We start from the raw sequence: 15145 nt of genomic DNA, 5'->3' as shown, positions 1-15145 counted from the left end.
TTTGGATCCACCATGCAATACCACCTGGAAAGTTTCTGATTGACAGTGGCTTCATTTTTCAGCATGACAATGATACTGAACACACTGCTGCCAGTGCAGTGAATGTATACCTGGATAGAAAAACACACAGTGGAACACTATCAGTCACGGCCTGGCCTCAGAGCCTAGACCTCAACATTATTGGAGCGGTATGGTGTAATCTTGACACAGAAGGAAACAAAAGAAAAAACTATTCCCAAAGACGACCTAAAGAAGTAATGAGAAAGCTCAGCTAAAGAAAAAAGGGGAAGTGGCTCAATCCTTTTGCACAGTACTATACTTATTTAGGCAGCACTGTGATGGATAAAGTTCAGCTGAGAACTTCTTTCAGTACACAAAGACACAATGGTTGTTAAGAAGCAGTGGATTCAAATTTCAGTTCAACCCGAAATTTCACCGGTGTCGAGTAAAAACAAGAAAACAAAGCAGAGAACATTTAATAGTTTAATTATAAGCTGCTGTATACATTCAGTGATTATTCCGATTTTCATGTTGCCAGAAGCCATGGGTGAGACCAGCAAAACATTCAGCTACAGAGATCTAGTTTGTTGTATGCAATTTGTCCATTTTCATTCATATTTTTCCACATTGTACATAGTTTACTGCAAAGCAACATAAAACCACATTGCTGATGTGCAACACGGTTCTTCCAAGACCTTAGTTCCCTCTCGCATGATTCCACCCAGTCTGTTGTGTGGTGCTCATAGTAAGGGAGAGCCCTGCTTATGCCACTGTGGTCTCAACCTTAGCTTTGAGATCAGGAGAACACAGATGGTACAGGGTGACAGCAGTGCTGAGTAAAGCTAATCTGCACATCACAATGCCCTCATCTGAAGTTGGAAAAGTCTTTTTTTCCCACGTGATTGGGCCATATAGGAAAGCCAACCTATTACACAGATAAAATAGGTGGAACCTCGTTGCAGCCTGGAGAACACTGGAAGCTGTTCTTCCTCCTTTGATACTGAGATGAAGCAACATCCTGCAATCATTAAGGTTGTGTTTGCATCTTTTTTGGTTTCTTTTGCTATCTCACTCTAAGCTCATTGAACTGAAACACTAATGTTGGTGCTGAAATCGCTTTTTTTTTTTTGTCGTTGTTGTTTTATGTAATTTTTTTTGTCTTTTTACATTTTCTGGTAGCCCACACAGAAACTGGATGGCACAAGAACTGACCAATAAGAAACTCTTTACAACAAGGTAGACTGCAAGTCAACAGTTGCCAGGGATCACACAGTAAACAAAAAAATAATCCAAGTTTTGAACATAAACAAAAAAAAAACCCCAAAACAAATCCGGTTCAATATAAAAGCAAAAGACAAATGAACGAAAAGCAAGTTAATTTCAAGTATAACTTACTGATAAAATAACTACACAGCATTAAATATTCTCATTATACATTTTAAATTATTTATAAAATATATTTTGGCATATATGTTTTTTTTTATTTTTGTGTTTGTGTAACAAACGCTACTGTAGCTTCAGTTGAACACCAATGTTTATTCATTTTTTTTTCTCTTGAAACAAAACATTAAAGGGATTGTCACATAACAACAGGTTATTAAAAATGATAATAGTAAACCCTATACAGAGTTTCACATAGCAAGACATGAGTGACGATCCCTTCTATCCTAGCCCCATAGTCAAAAGTCAAAAAAAGTACAAGACCAAAGCACAAAGTTCTAATTTGTGCTCCACTGGCTACAATCAAGGTTGGGCACAGGAGATTTCAAAAGCAGAAAGTCTTTTTTTTGTTTCATACAACGCAATTTGATCACAAGTATCTGTCTGTCCCCACCTCCTGCAGTCAGAGCGGCTTGGCAGACAACGAGAGTTCAATCAGCTCCATCCGTGATAAAATATAAATACTGTAAGGACCTCACAGTCTGATGACACGAGGATGTCCTCAGGGACATGCAGAGAAAGTTTCTCTTATTTGTCAGGGACAGGAAGACATGAGACCGGGGGGCCTCACCTTCCTTCTCCTGAATGCACTGCAAACTTCTGAAGGAGTAAATTGATGATATTTTTGGATGAATCCTGTGTGTATTTGTTTTTGTTTATTACAGTGACAGAACTCTATACAAAGGAACAAAGAGCGATTTTGGCAGCTAAAACAGACTGCAAAACCAAAGAAGGCAAATATCAGTTCGTGATACAAAAGTAGTTCAAAAGGCATAACTGTACGTATGAACTGGCACCTCAGGTGTCCAAACATGTAAAGTCCTGCTTTGGGTCGAGGGCTGGAGAGCTCCACTGGCCGTGTCCATGCAGTCGGCAGTAACCTGCCTGTCCACTCATCGCAGGCTGATAGAAAGAAATCTGAACAAAAAGCAAACAAGGAAAAAGTACTGCGACTACAACGAAGCCACATCCACTACCTGGGCCTGAGCACACAACTAGCTGCAGCATACGTCAGTTTATCTTCAGCCCAGGCTGGTTTTTCAATTTTGTATACTGCAAATGGGTGTGTCTCTCTACTGCCACAGCCAGATTTTCTTCTGTGTATACACAGCTATTGCGGGGTATATATATGTGAGTTTACACTGGATGTGTGTATACATGTTGGTGTGTGTCACAGAGAAGCTTGCTAAAGCACAATGTCCTTCAGGCGCTTGCTGCTGGGGGATTCCTTGTCTCGGCCGTCGTGGAGAAGCGTGTTGATCTCCCTTACAGCCGGCTCACTGTCCTTCCCCTCCGGCTGCCGCAGCAGGCTGTGGTTGGCGATTCGCTCTGCGTCACGGCATTTAAGCGTGTTGTAGGCAGACGACGGCTTGCACATTGGGCTCTTCAGGTGCACAGGGGAAGTGATGGGACTGGCCGCCTCCCGCCCATTGCCAGCTTCACGAACAGCCCCTCCATTGGCCTTGGGGCTGCACACCTGAGACTCCTGAGTCCGCTTTCCCTTTATGTCTCCTCGTTCCACATCTTCAGACCCATCCTTGCCAAAGGTGGCAAAAGTCCTCTTTGTTGTGCCATCCTCATAGTGTGGCACGTCCACCGTGGTCGCCTCGATAGACAAAGCGATGACGTTGCGAGCGTGCTCGGGTGACTTGGCGCGTGCTGGGACTGTAACGCGAGGCATCCAGCAGCGGTCAGAGTGGCCTAGGATCCGACACTCATCCTGGCAGTGAAAGCCCTCACTGGGATCTGTGGGGGAATAAAGAGACAACCTAATTGTTATATTTGTTCTTAAAGTTAATTGATTTTCGTCTTTATTCTGATAATCCCCTCACGATTTAAGTATGTCAGAATTGACTTGAAAAACACATGAAAACTCAGTTAAGCATTACTAAATGATTTTTTTGCAATCTACATGAGCTCAATATTGCACTCCCTTTAACACTACTCCATGATAACTAGGGCTGGATGTTAGGGGCACGTCTAATATGCCAATTAAATTATGAATTGTTAAATCAAAAGTCCATTTGCAGCTCTTGTATAATTGAGTTTTCTGTAGCAACATTAGATGAAAGGCAGGTTTAAACATTGCAATCAGATATCTCACAAAGACACCAGACGAGTTGCGGTGCCGCTGCACGGTTCATATCTCTCTCCCTCTTTGTTTCTGTCATCTGGCGCCGGGTTATAAATATGTAATGATGTTTAACGCTGAAGTGAAAAAAAGATTTGTCTGAGTCTGTATAACTGCGTCTTCTGCATTTTGTTGTGTTGAGGGAAAAACATTTAAGAACATTTCTGCATCATTATAACAACAAAAGGAGCCGAAGTCTCTCAAACTCAAATGCTTTAATTCTTGTTTGTTCTTTAACAGTCCAAAGAGCAGTACTCAGAAATCTCATGTACACATAATTTTGTTTGTCCTCTGTCAATTTCATTTAGAAAATGTTCACGGTGTCACATTTCCAGCTTTAGCAGCAGAACGTTGATATTTTTTGGAAAATTTCAAACAAAACTCATTTTTCCTAAACCTCGATATGAAACCGAACCCCCCACCTGCTTCTTAGGAAGAAACCTGCCACACACATGCACAGTGACATATTTCTTTTCTCCCCTACTGCTTGTTTTACTCTAAGCAAGAGCCATCCTACTTTTCAGAGGCCCAAGGTGACAAGAAGGGATCGTGAGAGGGATTGCGATCGACCCAAATGCATACACTTACATCTGGCAATCGCAGCTTGACAGATCACCTAATTAAAATCACTAATGATCTGTTTTTCTCTCTTCTTTTCTGTACTCATGAGAGGCACCTCTGCTAAAGCCCCGGGGATCGATATTTAAAGACTGGAGACAGGCTTTTCAGGAGCAGATATGCCAGAGTTGTCTCTCATAAAGTATAATCTGATGAGACTGACAGATATGACCGGTTACCATGTCATGGAATAACTGAATGAGTATGTTAGGGATATCATGAGCTGTCTTAAAATTGTGAAGGAATCATCGCCTATGGGCACCGAAATGAGTTAGCAATGTCCATATGACAGAAGAGGATTTCTCTCATCATGTCTGTCTAATTGTGCACAGGCTGACATGCACTGACATGACATTCTCTCTCAAATGAATGTGGATGAAGAAATCCCGTTGTCTTTGAAGCATCTGAACTATACTTCACAGTAACAATTTAAGTACACACAATTTAATAATATGTAAAATGCATTTTTGAATTATTATCACCCAATACTATCCAAATTATACGTAACAGGCATAACGAGGCTGCTTTATTTAATTACCATACATTTAAGCTCATTTGATGAGGCCAAGAAGCAATAATGTGTGAAAACTGAATATTTCCCACTAGTTATAGTCCTGCATCTATGGAAATTACAATGAATGCTGATTGGTCCACGAAACTGCAATGGCAGCAATCAGGGAGACAAAAGGCATTGAGTTGGGGGTTTTGTTTAAACATTTCCAATCAGGATGTAATAATGCAATCACAACAGAAAGTTATTTTTTCCCAGGTACCAAGAAAATAATAGAGGATGATGAATAGAAAAATAAATAAACATAAAAAAGCACCATTTCAAAGCCTTTTTAAACCCCGCGTAACTGCTTTACCTGTAACGGCACTTTAAAACGCATTTTTTAAAATATATAAATATTTAAACTCGAAGAGGCAATGTAAAGATAATTGTTCACATGAGCATTTAGTGCTCTTATTGAAAACTTTTGTTTTACATTCATTCAAAAGTTGAGCTCTATATTTAGCAATCTGAAATCTCACCAAAATTCTTGTTTGGCATGTTTGACAAAGTAGATCCTTTGCTGCACTGATTAAAAATTTACAAGCATCTCGGTAATGAATTCAATTTCCTCTAAACACTTTGGCTTATTTCTATAGCCTAAAGCACTTTCTAAGGCGTGAAAAGCCTTGAGGCACAAAGAAACATACACAAGTTGCATGCTCGCTACTGCGCCGTGCGTGCAAATGCAGTGAATGCCATTTCTCTCCTTTCCTTTAGGGGTCTATGAGCAAGCAACTGGGTTGTAAATGACATTGTTATGAAAGCCAAGTGCTATTAACACTCACACATCCTGCCTTTCCTTGCAGCTTCATAAAACGCAGATGTTGCTCTAAAAGGCCCCAAAAACTGGAGGAGACAAAATTTAAATGAAAAAAGTGACAGGCCATCGACCTTTAACAAAACGTAATCTCCTCCCATTAAAAGATAAGAGAAAAACAAGCTTGTGTATGGTAGGAGATGAATTAAAGGCTTTTACAGCACTGCTTAGATTTAGAAGTCAACAAGTACAGAATAGAAGACAGTAAAGGCCCTCCTGCTGTGCATGTGTATTCAAAGTTATCAGGAAAATAAGCTTGCCAATCAGCTCCAGGAACAGATTTAGAGTACGGAACAGAGAAGGATGTCATTGGGAGCATTTCCGATCCACAAAATTAATTACGAAGGGAGCTCCACCAGGAGGTACAGGCTGGGCTGCAGATTTTGTGTGTGTCTGATTTGTTCATTTAAAATATTGTGCAATATAATGGTAATAAAGTACAACTCTAATCATGTATCGAGATCACAACACTACTATTATATCAAACATGCTGCACTCTAATGTTGACTCCAAGGTAGCAGAAAGGACTTTATATATAGGATTGAAAATATGAAATTAAAAAAATAAAACATGTGCAAAAGCTAAAGTCTCCTGATAGGGCTCCATGTTTTTTCTGTTTGTAGTTATAGCACCAATTTGCATCAACACAGGGTGAAAAACCCATGCTTCCTTCCATCTCATCTTGCATCTGTTACCTGCCGGCAGCCGATTCTGTCCCGTCTATTTGACTCAATCAGATGAAGGTGTCTGAACTTCAGCTTACAGCAGACAGATCTTCAGTTTCAGCGAGGGAATCCCACATCCTGACAAGCTCATTGCTCAGTTTACCCTTGTGCACTGCGTATAATGATCCCTTCATGTTATGCAGCTGCAGGTGCTATTTGTTTGTTGCTAATGTAGCAAGAAAAGAAGAATCAGCAAAAAGACTAAAATCCACTGACACAAAAGGGAAGGGATGCGTTCACTGAGCGAGACGCCTCCCCGTATAATTCCCTGAGCTTTCGCCAGCTATTCTGCGTCCTGTTTGCCTGACTCGGAAAACGCAAACGCTTATCCCTCCAAAAGTAGCGCACACAGCCTGAAGGTAGAAAATGATGATGTAATCCTGTAAAATCAGCGTAAGCAGCGGCAAAACAGAGAGTACCAGTTTGGAGGGGCAGAGACGGGGTTGAGTAGATATGAACCAGATTCAGGTGACAAAATCATAATTCTGTATTTCTTAGTTCGACTACCACAAGACAACTGGGAACTGCAGTATGACACGATTCAGTCAGTTTGGTTTTACAGGATGATAAACCCTAAAAAGAATTATGAACAGCAGTGCAGGAACAGCAGTACGGTATGATAAATCATCTTACTAAGAGTGCCACTTGTGGCTTAAACTACTTTTGTTTGTACTTCCTCTATACGTGACATTTTTGATGCAGAAGAAACAATACATTTCAACTGATGGTCTTATGAAAACAGATGCTACTCAACAGACATCCAGACAGCATCACAGCTTCCTGTGATGGAACTGTTATGAAAGGAAATAATGTAGACTAATTTAAACCTCGCTATGCTTTACTTATGGCCTCCACAGACTTTACCAATTCCCTTTGATTTCTTTTGCTTGTTTTTCTGTTGCTACCTTATTGTCTTTGATATTAATCCCCATTAAATATTCAGTAACAACGCTACCAAATAGTCTGAAAAGATCAAACAGCACACAACAACACTGCCATTATGCTACGTGCCCCTTTTCATTGGTTGGGAGTACAGGTGTAAAATCCAAAAATCGACTCATGAGTTATAAACACGATCGAAGGCCTAAGGAGTCAAAATTTCTTGTCGTGTGTGTGTGTTTTCATTTAAAGCTTTTCATTTGCAGCTAAAATGTCCACTTTTCTGGTCTCATCTTGGTATGCCACAGTATCTTTAACAATGAGAGGGCTGTTTTCTAATTGCTACTCCATATTAATTTTCCATCCTGGCAGTCACATGGCAAAGCGTGATTAAATCTAAATTGTTACTACAGAGTCTTGATGGAGCCTGTAATGCAAAAGCTGATGAAAGCGTCACAAGGGAGAGAAAAAATACTGCACGAACAGAAAAGACGGTGCCTGTCTGTGGTTGGTTAGTGCTCAGAGTTCAAAATATGCTCAAGAACGAACAGGTTTGGTCCTCTCCGATCCTAACACAACAAATAGAGCTTAACATCTAGTCTGTCCTAACTACAGCAAAGGACAGTTCTACGGCCAGCTGAGGCTGAGGCTTGGCCAAGCAGCCTCCTACACTACTCACAAGGGAGAGTCCAAGCACTGCTGTCATCCCAGCCAGCCAATTCAGTCTGTGGGCCATAAATCAGCCTTGAGGCTTGGCTCCGGCGGGAGCAGCAAGATGGAGTGTGATGGTCTTGTTTTTACAAACAGTAGAGGGGCACCCTTACTGCGCCACGTAAGCCATCATTCTCTGCACAGCATCGAGTCCTCTCCTTCTCCCTACAGCATCTGGTTCAGTCACATCAAGCTATCCCCCCCCCCCCCCCGAAACGTCTAATTCATCCCTCACAGCTCCCTGCACAAGGCCATCCTTTATGCGTCCCCTCCTTTTGTCTTGCTCTTTCATCTAATCAGTTCTACTGTCTCATATACGTTGATGTAATTAAATGAATCCTTCACCCAAAAACCTTCTCTAATTTCTGCCTATCTGTTCAGAATTCCTTCAGTTCTGCCGGTCAAATATTAATTGTCAAGAAAATTAGACGCACTGTGTGGCCTTGTTAGTACTGTCTTATGACTGTTGAAGCCGGGGGTTCATAGGGCCGTCGTTCTATTTCTGAGCATTAGTAGCAGTCAATTTATCAAGAACACATTCACTGCCTAATACATCCTGCGCTGCACTGAGTGTCTGACAGCTTGTCACTACTACCAGGCCTACTTATGTCTTCCCGAAAACCTGATGTAAGATGGCAAGTTAACTTCATTTTGAGCCAGTCTTACGCTTTCTTTTCTTTGGAAATGCTTGTCAATAATTGTTCTAAATGCTAGCAACAGTACGTGCCAAATTCTGCAAATTTTTACTTCCACCGTATGCTCGCTTCCCTTGCTGCTGGCCCATCCAGCAACGCTAGAGCTTTCTATAATGGGTCTGGGTATAAAGAATGAATTTCCAAAGTGGTGTTGACAAACAATGCACTTGCCTCTAAATTGGTACAAACGGCATCTGTTTAACAGCTGTGTAACAGCAGCGGGATGAAAAAAGTGATCGCTCCGCTGTTTTATAAATCACTATGTCATCGCAGAGCAGTGTTTTGTTCAAAAGCAGGACCACTAGCCAATGGACTGCTTGATGTAGTGGAAACGATGTGAACTGGTTGTCATTATGACATACGTGGGTGGGCTGGTTTCTATGCCCTGGCAACACATGCTGTCTTTGCTGAGAGAATTGTCTCACCTTATTGTGGCCTACTCCTACCATAGCTGGCTCCTAGAGGTTGCAGTGTCTCAGGAACAGTTTTAAAGGCTCTAAAAGTATTACCCTCGGCTCGGGTCATGACATAAAGAACATTTGAAGGGGCATGATTTACAGTGTTCAGGTCTTGTTTGAACAGACATCAGAATTTATGCCCTGGTTTTCATATATTACATGAGCCAGTGACCATTTAACTCTCTCCACAGGCACTCTGGACTAGATTTAACCCAGACAGAAGCGCATAAAGAGCTAAGCCCAGTTGTACACAGCTGTACTGTGTTAAAGAGGCAGTAAAAAGGTTCTTAACACAGGCTCCATCACCAGAACAATACACTTACATGTTCACAGAATTCCATAAAAATAAGGCCAGGATCGTGTCTGGCAGAAAAGTACCCCACGCTTCAGCCACAGTGCCAATTCATACAACATGTGATGACACTAAGTGGACACTAAAATTCATATCATTATGATATCCATATCCCACAATTATTCTGTTCAGGTTTTGCTGTTGCAATCAAACCACCATCCTTAGGGCTAATTGGCATTATTGTTAAAGAACTATATAAATAAAAAAATAAATAAATACAGCACTTGGACTTTAAAATTCCAGTTGCATTTCAGATACTGAAAGGTTACTGAAAGCAGATTGGATTTTAATTATATATTTCCCTAATTCTGTACAGTGAATAGATGATAAAAAAAAATCTGTACTGTACACGTGGTTCTTCTTCTGCGAGATAATGATGCCAACCGTAACACTGTCATAGGAAAAAAGAAATCAGTTTAATAACTTTACTGAACTAAATTGGATAATTTTGTGGACATATAACTTTCCCGAGGAAAAAAAACAGAAAAACTAATCAGGGATATAATTTGGTGATGAATTTCATCAGATAAATTTCATCTCTGGATTGGAAGTGTTTTAAATGGATGATTATTTTAAAATATATAATATGCAATTAAAGTCGAAATTAATCTTAAACTTGGGCTCATCTCATTCACATAATTTGATGTATTTCCAATTGAAAAAGCATTTGGTGGCAGGGGGAGCTCATGCATGAAGGAATCTTTCAAAGGTGCCAGCAACAAAACTGCAGTTTTCCTAATTGGAAAAGCACTGTAAAGCATTTAAAAGCTTTGCTTTATTATTACCATATTTTTCTATTATCAAGACAAATTGTAAGAATTGTTAGTGTGTACTATTCTCAGTTCTCTTGGATCCCGACTTTCAAAAAGCAGGTAGCATGTTTCAGAATTACAATATTTGCGTTTGGTTTTTTTAACCTACAAACAAGAAGCAACACAATCCCAATGAGTGATTTAAAGATCTCTTTGTAAAGCGACTGCATCGGCAAGTGTATGCATTTAAATAGAGTGTTTTACCATGACGTGATGCACTTTGCAAAAATCGCACGGCGAATTTTGGCCTTGTAAAGTCTGAGCAGCTAAATTGCCCTTCTAATGACGAGCTTCAAATTAACCTGTACTCAGGCGCTGAATGCCCCCAACAACAATATAATACGCCCCTCAAACTCAGCACAGCAGGCTGCCGGCGTCCCTGTTGCAAACTGCCCACTCCACAATGCCAGCCAGCCAGACCGCCTGCCTGCCTGCCTCTGTCTGCTTGGCTCGTTTCCCCTACAATGCATCTGCAGAGGACATCTTTAAATACACTGGAACAAATGCAGCATTTCTGTGTTTAAGCTTGACCGAGCTAGCGAGCTAATTTGCTCCTAAACCCTTGAGTCTGGGAGAAGCAAAGGGGCACACTCTTAAATTACATCAATGAATGGGGTTGGAGCATAGATGAAAGCTACTGTACGTGGTGAGTGGGGATGGAGAGAAAAAGAGCCGGAGAGTCGGCTTAAGGATAGAAGCACTATGGACTATTGTTATATTTTGTCCAATCTGTAAGGTAAAATGAGATGTCACTGCGATCTATGGCTGACAGTTAAATATTCTTCAAGGAAACCAAAATATAAGTCTAATAAAAAAGTAATGGTTCCACATAAGAGAAAAGATAAAGCGCTAATGTCAAGGTAATAGCACACTGCAACACAGAAAACATTGCTTTGTGTGCTATGGGGCTTTTAGTGAATAGGAAGTCCAATTCATTTCTTTTTTCGCAAATATCAAGGATTCTAACTCTATTTTTATTTATTTATTATTATTATTCTTGGTGCAAACATTTCTCACAGTGAGAAAAGATTACTTTTTCACCTCTTAAGTGTTATTTCTTTTAGCCATCTGAAATGCCCACTATCCTTCAACACTTGTATCCAAACAACTGGGGATGGCACACTGGGCAGAAAACCAATATCTTGGATTTCCTCTCCCTCTGTGAGCTTCTGCTTTGCCTCAAAAGACTGGCCTTACATAATTAATATAAAGTGAACTTGACTGAATGTGAAGCCACATTATGCTAGCAAGGACTGTTTTATATTCCATTTTATCTTGTCATAGAAGTACCAGCATGATTCCCGCTCTCTCGTGTTCTTGTGTTTTCAAATTTTTCCTTCCTTTAAAAAAAAAAAGGAAGAAAGAAAAAGAAACAGATTTTGCAAAATAGGACAGTATGTGTTATGGGCAGATTATTAATACAGTAAGAGGAGGTGGGTCACCACGGAGAAAAGCGGGTCACGGCTTGGGAAAAAAAACAAATGAAAAAAATAATTACACAATTTTCTCCACCTGAATAGTCAACATCACTTAGCAGCAAATAAAAGAAATCAGACAAACACAGCAAGGTCTCCACTGTGTTGAGATGCATTAGATTTCCACCTACTGGGTAGAGGAAACGCACGAAGGAGGCCTTCCAACACTTTCTAATGCTCTTCCATTTCTCTGTCACAAAGGCCAATCTGTTTGGCATCTGGGAGGCATTCTGATTCTCTCCCAGGTTCTCCATTATCCACCGCAGTGAGCTTTGCACCATGATACCACTTAATATAAGACAGTCAGAACCAATGTCTGTAGCATTAGCCACCCACCCAGTGCTACACTGTATAGAGGAGTGACACTGGTGAGGCTACAGCTTGTATCTAAGACACAGATCGAAATGGAGGTGGAAGACTGGCCTGAAGAAAAGAGAAAGAGCTAATAAGCACATCTTTTCTGATTTAAGGAACATGACTATAGCATACATAAGGATGATAGCAGGGGCCTGACACAGTGCTAGTAATTGGATTTCTCAGCCCCTGTGCCCACTCGTGATAACATGCTGAGCTGTGACACGAAAAGTCCTTATGTGTGGCAAGAGAGCAAGGTGCAGCAGAGTGGAAGTGACAGGTGTCAAAGATCCAATTCCCCTGCTCCTCTCCATCTTTGAGTTCCTTTTCTCTAGAGACAGCTGAGGAACAACTTGCCCTGTGGTAAAGCCAAACACAAGCTTGACATTCAGTTGCAAATCCAAGGTAGTTAAACCTATGTAAAGTGGAACAGAGGGGGAGGAGGGGGAGGAAGGGTGGTATTAGTGGGGGGTCTCTAAGCACTGTGGGTATAAGAGGTCATGGCCTGATTGCTTGCTTTATTTATTTTCTGATGCTGATGTGAGCTGAATACAGACGAGCACTGGATTTCTAAGATGAGCTGGAGAACACACAAAGGAGCCTGGGACCCCCCGCTGCATCTCGGGGGGTCGTGCAGGATACGGCCGCGGTCCCCTCGCTGTCCTCTCCGTGCATTTGGAACTCATCCTTAACGAGGACTGCACGAGAAGAAGCACATCATTAAAAAAAGCCATTCTGGGACATTCCTGTCCGCCATTAAACGTAACAACCGACCTCTCTCATTACCTTTTATCCTCCCCTTTAAAGAGGTGGGGTACAGAGTGGTATAAAAACTCAAATTTGGCTGCCAAGATGCAGCGAATTCTCTCTCTCGTTCAATTATACATAAAAGGAACAACATAAAAAAACCTCCTGGAATTTATCACAAGCATTTTTCTTTATATTATAAACCCTATCTCTGAAACTAAGCAGATTAATGTTAACAGTTACTCCAGTATTTACATGTTTCGCGCTAACCTGATTTTACATAATATACTAATGTGAAATGATAATTAGGTTAATGCCCAGAAAGATATGTGGTAGCCTTAAGCGAATATCTTATTAGCGGCACAATACAAAAATAGAGGGCCTTTGTGAATTTTATTTTTTTAATGCTGATAAATTTACTTAATTTGATTATCCACCACCGCCAGACACACCACAACGGAGAAGCACCGCTCTGAGTCAGTTCAGTTCTTGACCTTTCTCACCAGTGAACCAAGCAGAGTGAATCCAGGGTGTGCATGCCAGAGTAGCTCAGATTAAATTCAATGTGATGTTCAGGTTATGTGCTCTAAAATCTGATCCTCACTCAGCGCAGAAGACCCCTTTAAGATAAGCAGTAATATATGCTTTTTTAATCTGAACGACTAAAATTACTAAGGTGCGCGTTAATTCACTAAGTCAGGAATAAACAGAGCACAGAGGATTATGAAGACGTGTCGAAAGACAAAATGCCTGCAAGGCATTGTGGAACCTGGTGGCCAAGAAGGGGCTGGGGGATGCTATCTGCATCCACACATATCTCAGCAGCTTCCCCCTCTCCATTACTCTGATCTCCCTCTTTCATCAATAGTTTATATTCTGGGCTACTAGCAGCCGCACAGTACCTACCACTGTTGAGGCTGACTCAAAATGTTCAATTACAACACACTGAGCTCATCTCTGCAAGGTCATCTCGGGGACAGAGAGGGGAACACTGACACTAATTGGTAAATGAAAGATAGTAATGATAGTGCTGGTTTTCTATGACTTCCCTTTAACCTCTGCTTAACTACTTTTAGAGTACAAATCCAGTGCGCACAGTCTTCCGTGTTGTTTTACAGCATATGCAAAGTCTCGAGAAGAGAAATCCTGCATTTCTAAAAGTAAAATGTTACAGAATAAATCATTCTCGCTGAATATACATGAGGAGAGGAAACTATGGAAATATTATGGCACTCTGCCTGAGGTAGTAACCTTTTTGTTGCCACGACGGAGAAGGACGACATAACTTTACATATTACCGCTACATATTCCATCTGAGCTATAATGTTGTCAGGAGAAAGAAGGTGATGAGAACTAAGATAAAAATCAGGATGGAGAAGACAAAGGCATCGGGGGTAGACAGTGAAATGAAAGGAAAAATAAAACAGATGAAATCTCAAATGGATTAAGGAGGATGGGAGTGCTGTGTTTTTTTCCCACAGAAAGGAAGTAATAGGGGTTAAAAAAAGAAATGCACATCGCTGCAGCACAGGAGACCCCCCCCTCTCTCTCTCTTCCTCCCTTACCCCAGCTGCAGTGATAAATGTCTCTTTGTATTCTGGACAGAAAACTGCAGGCTACAATGTACTTGTCAAAAGACAGCTGATTTTCCCCTTAAACAGAGCAGAATATATTCTTAATCTTTCCTTTCACACGGGGAGAAGATAAAAGAAAGGCCTCGTGCCAAGACACTTAAAGCCCAGGAAATCTCCCTCCATTCACTACACGTTTGTGTGGCGCGCAGTTATGAATGTGTTCCTGTGTGTACAATATACGTGTTTGCAGCAGCAGGTGTAGATATAGCATGTGCAACTGCATGCTGTTTGTACTTTTCCTAAATTTCTCAGCATCCTTAATCCCCGCAGTGAAGCCATAGTTCCACTATGAGGGCTCCTAAATGGAAGTCAGTGCTACAGGTAATGGAGCTGATTATAGCTATCTGGGCTGTGGGCCAGCTGCCAGACTCTGCCCTGCCTGGAGGGAGCACAGGCCGCCTGGTGTCTGATATCCTGGGATCCCTGTAATACAAGCCTTGCTTTGGCAGTCACTCTGTGACTATCCTGCCCACTTCCAGCCACACATCAAGGCTCCTTTGAGTTTGTCTATGTGTATAGTATGTCCTCATCAGGCTGTTTACTCAACAAAGTATCAGACTGGAGTCGTACAATTTCAGCAGCAAAGCTGTGGTAAGTCATGCTTTCAAAGGACTTTTGTGGGCTCATGATAGGACCTCATGTTGTCAACAGAGGATCAGGCTCTGCTGCAGAATTATAGTATCAGCTGTTTTCTAAACAAAGTGTAGAATGCTTCTGGTGGCGAACTTACTCAAACAAACTGCA

The 15145-nt window shown here is 41.2% G+C and overlaps 1 protein-coding gene across 1 annotated transcript in view; it reads right to left on the bottom strand.

Moving 5' to 3' along the window:
* Positions 1-470: 470 nt before the first annotated feature.
* LOC120724105 (protocadherin-19-like) overlaps positions 471-15145 on the bottom strand; it is a 36631-nt gene continuing 21956 nt past the window's right edge. The window contains exon 4 of the mRNA XM_040016074.1: positions 471-3186. Within this exon, the coding sequence (XP_039872008.1) occupies positions 2627-3186 (560 nt within the window). The 3' untranslated portion in view covers positions 471-2626. The remainder of the gene's footprint in view (positions 3187-15145) is intronic.

The sequence above is a fragment of the Simochromis diagramma genome, unplaced genomic scaffold (genome assembly GCF_900408965.1).
Source record: "Simochromis diagramma unplaced genomic scaffold, fSimDia1.1 OVJJ01000685.1, whole genome shotgun sequence".
In the NCBI taxonomy this organism is placed as follows: domain Eukaryota; kingdom Metazoa; phylum Chordata; class Actinopteri; order Cichliformes; family Cichlidae; genus Simochromis; species Simochromis diagramma.
The sequence above is the reverse complement of the archived record's forward strand: the minus strand, read 5'-3'. Positions and strand labels throughout refer to the sequence as shown.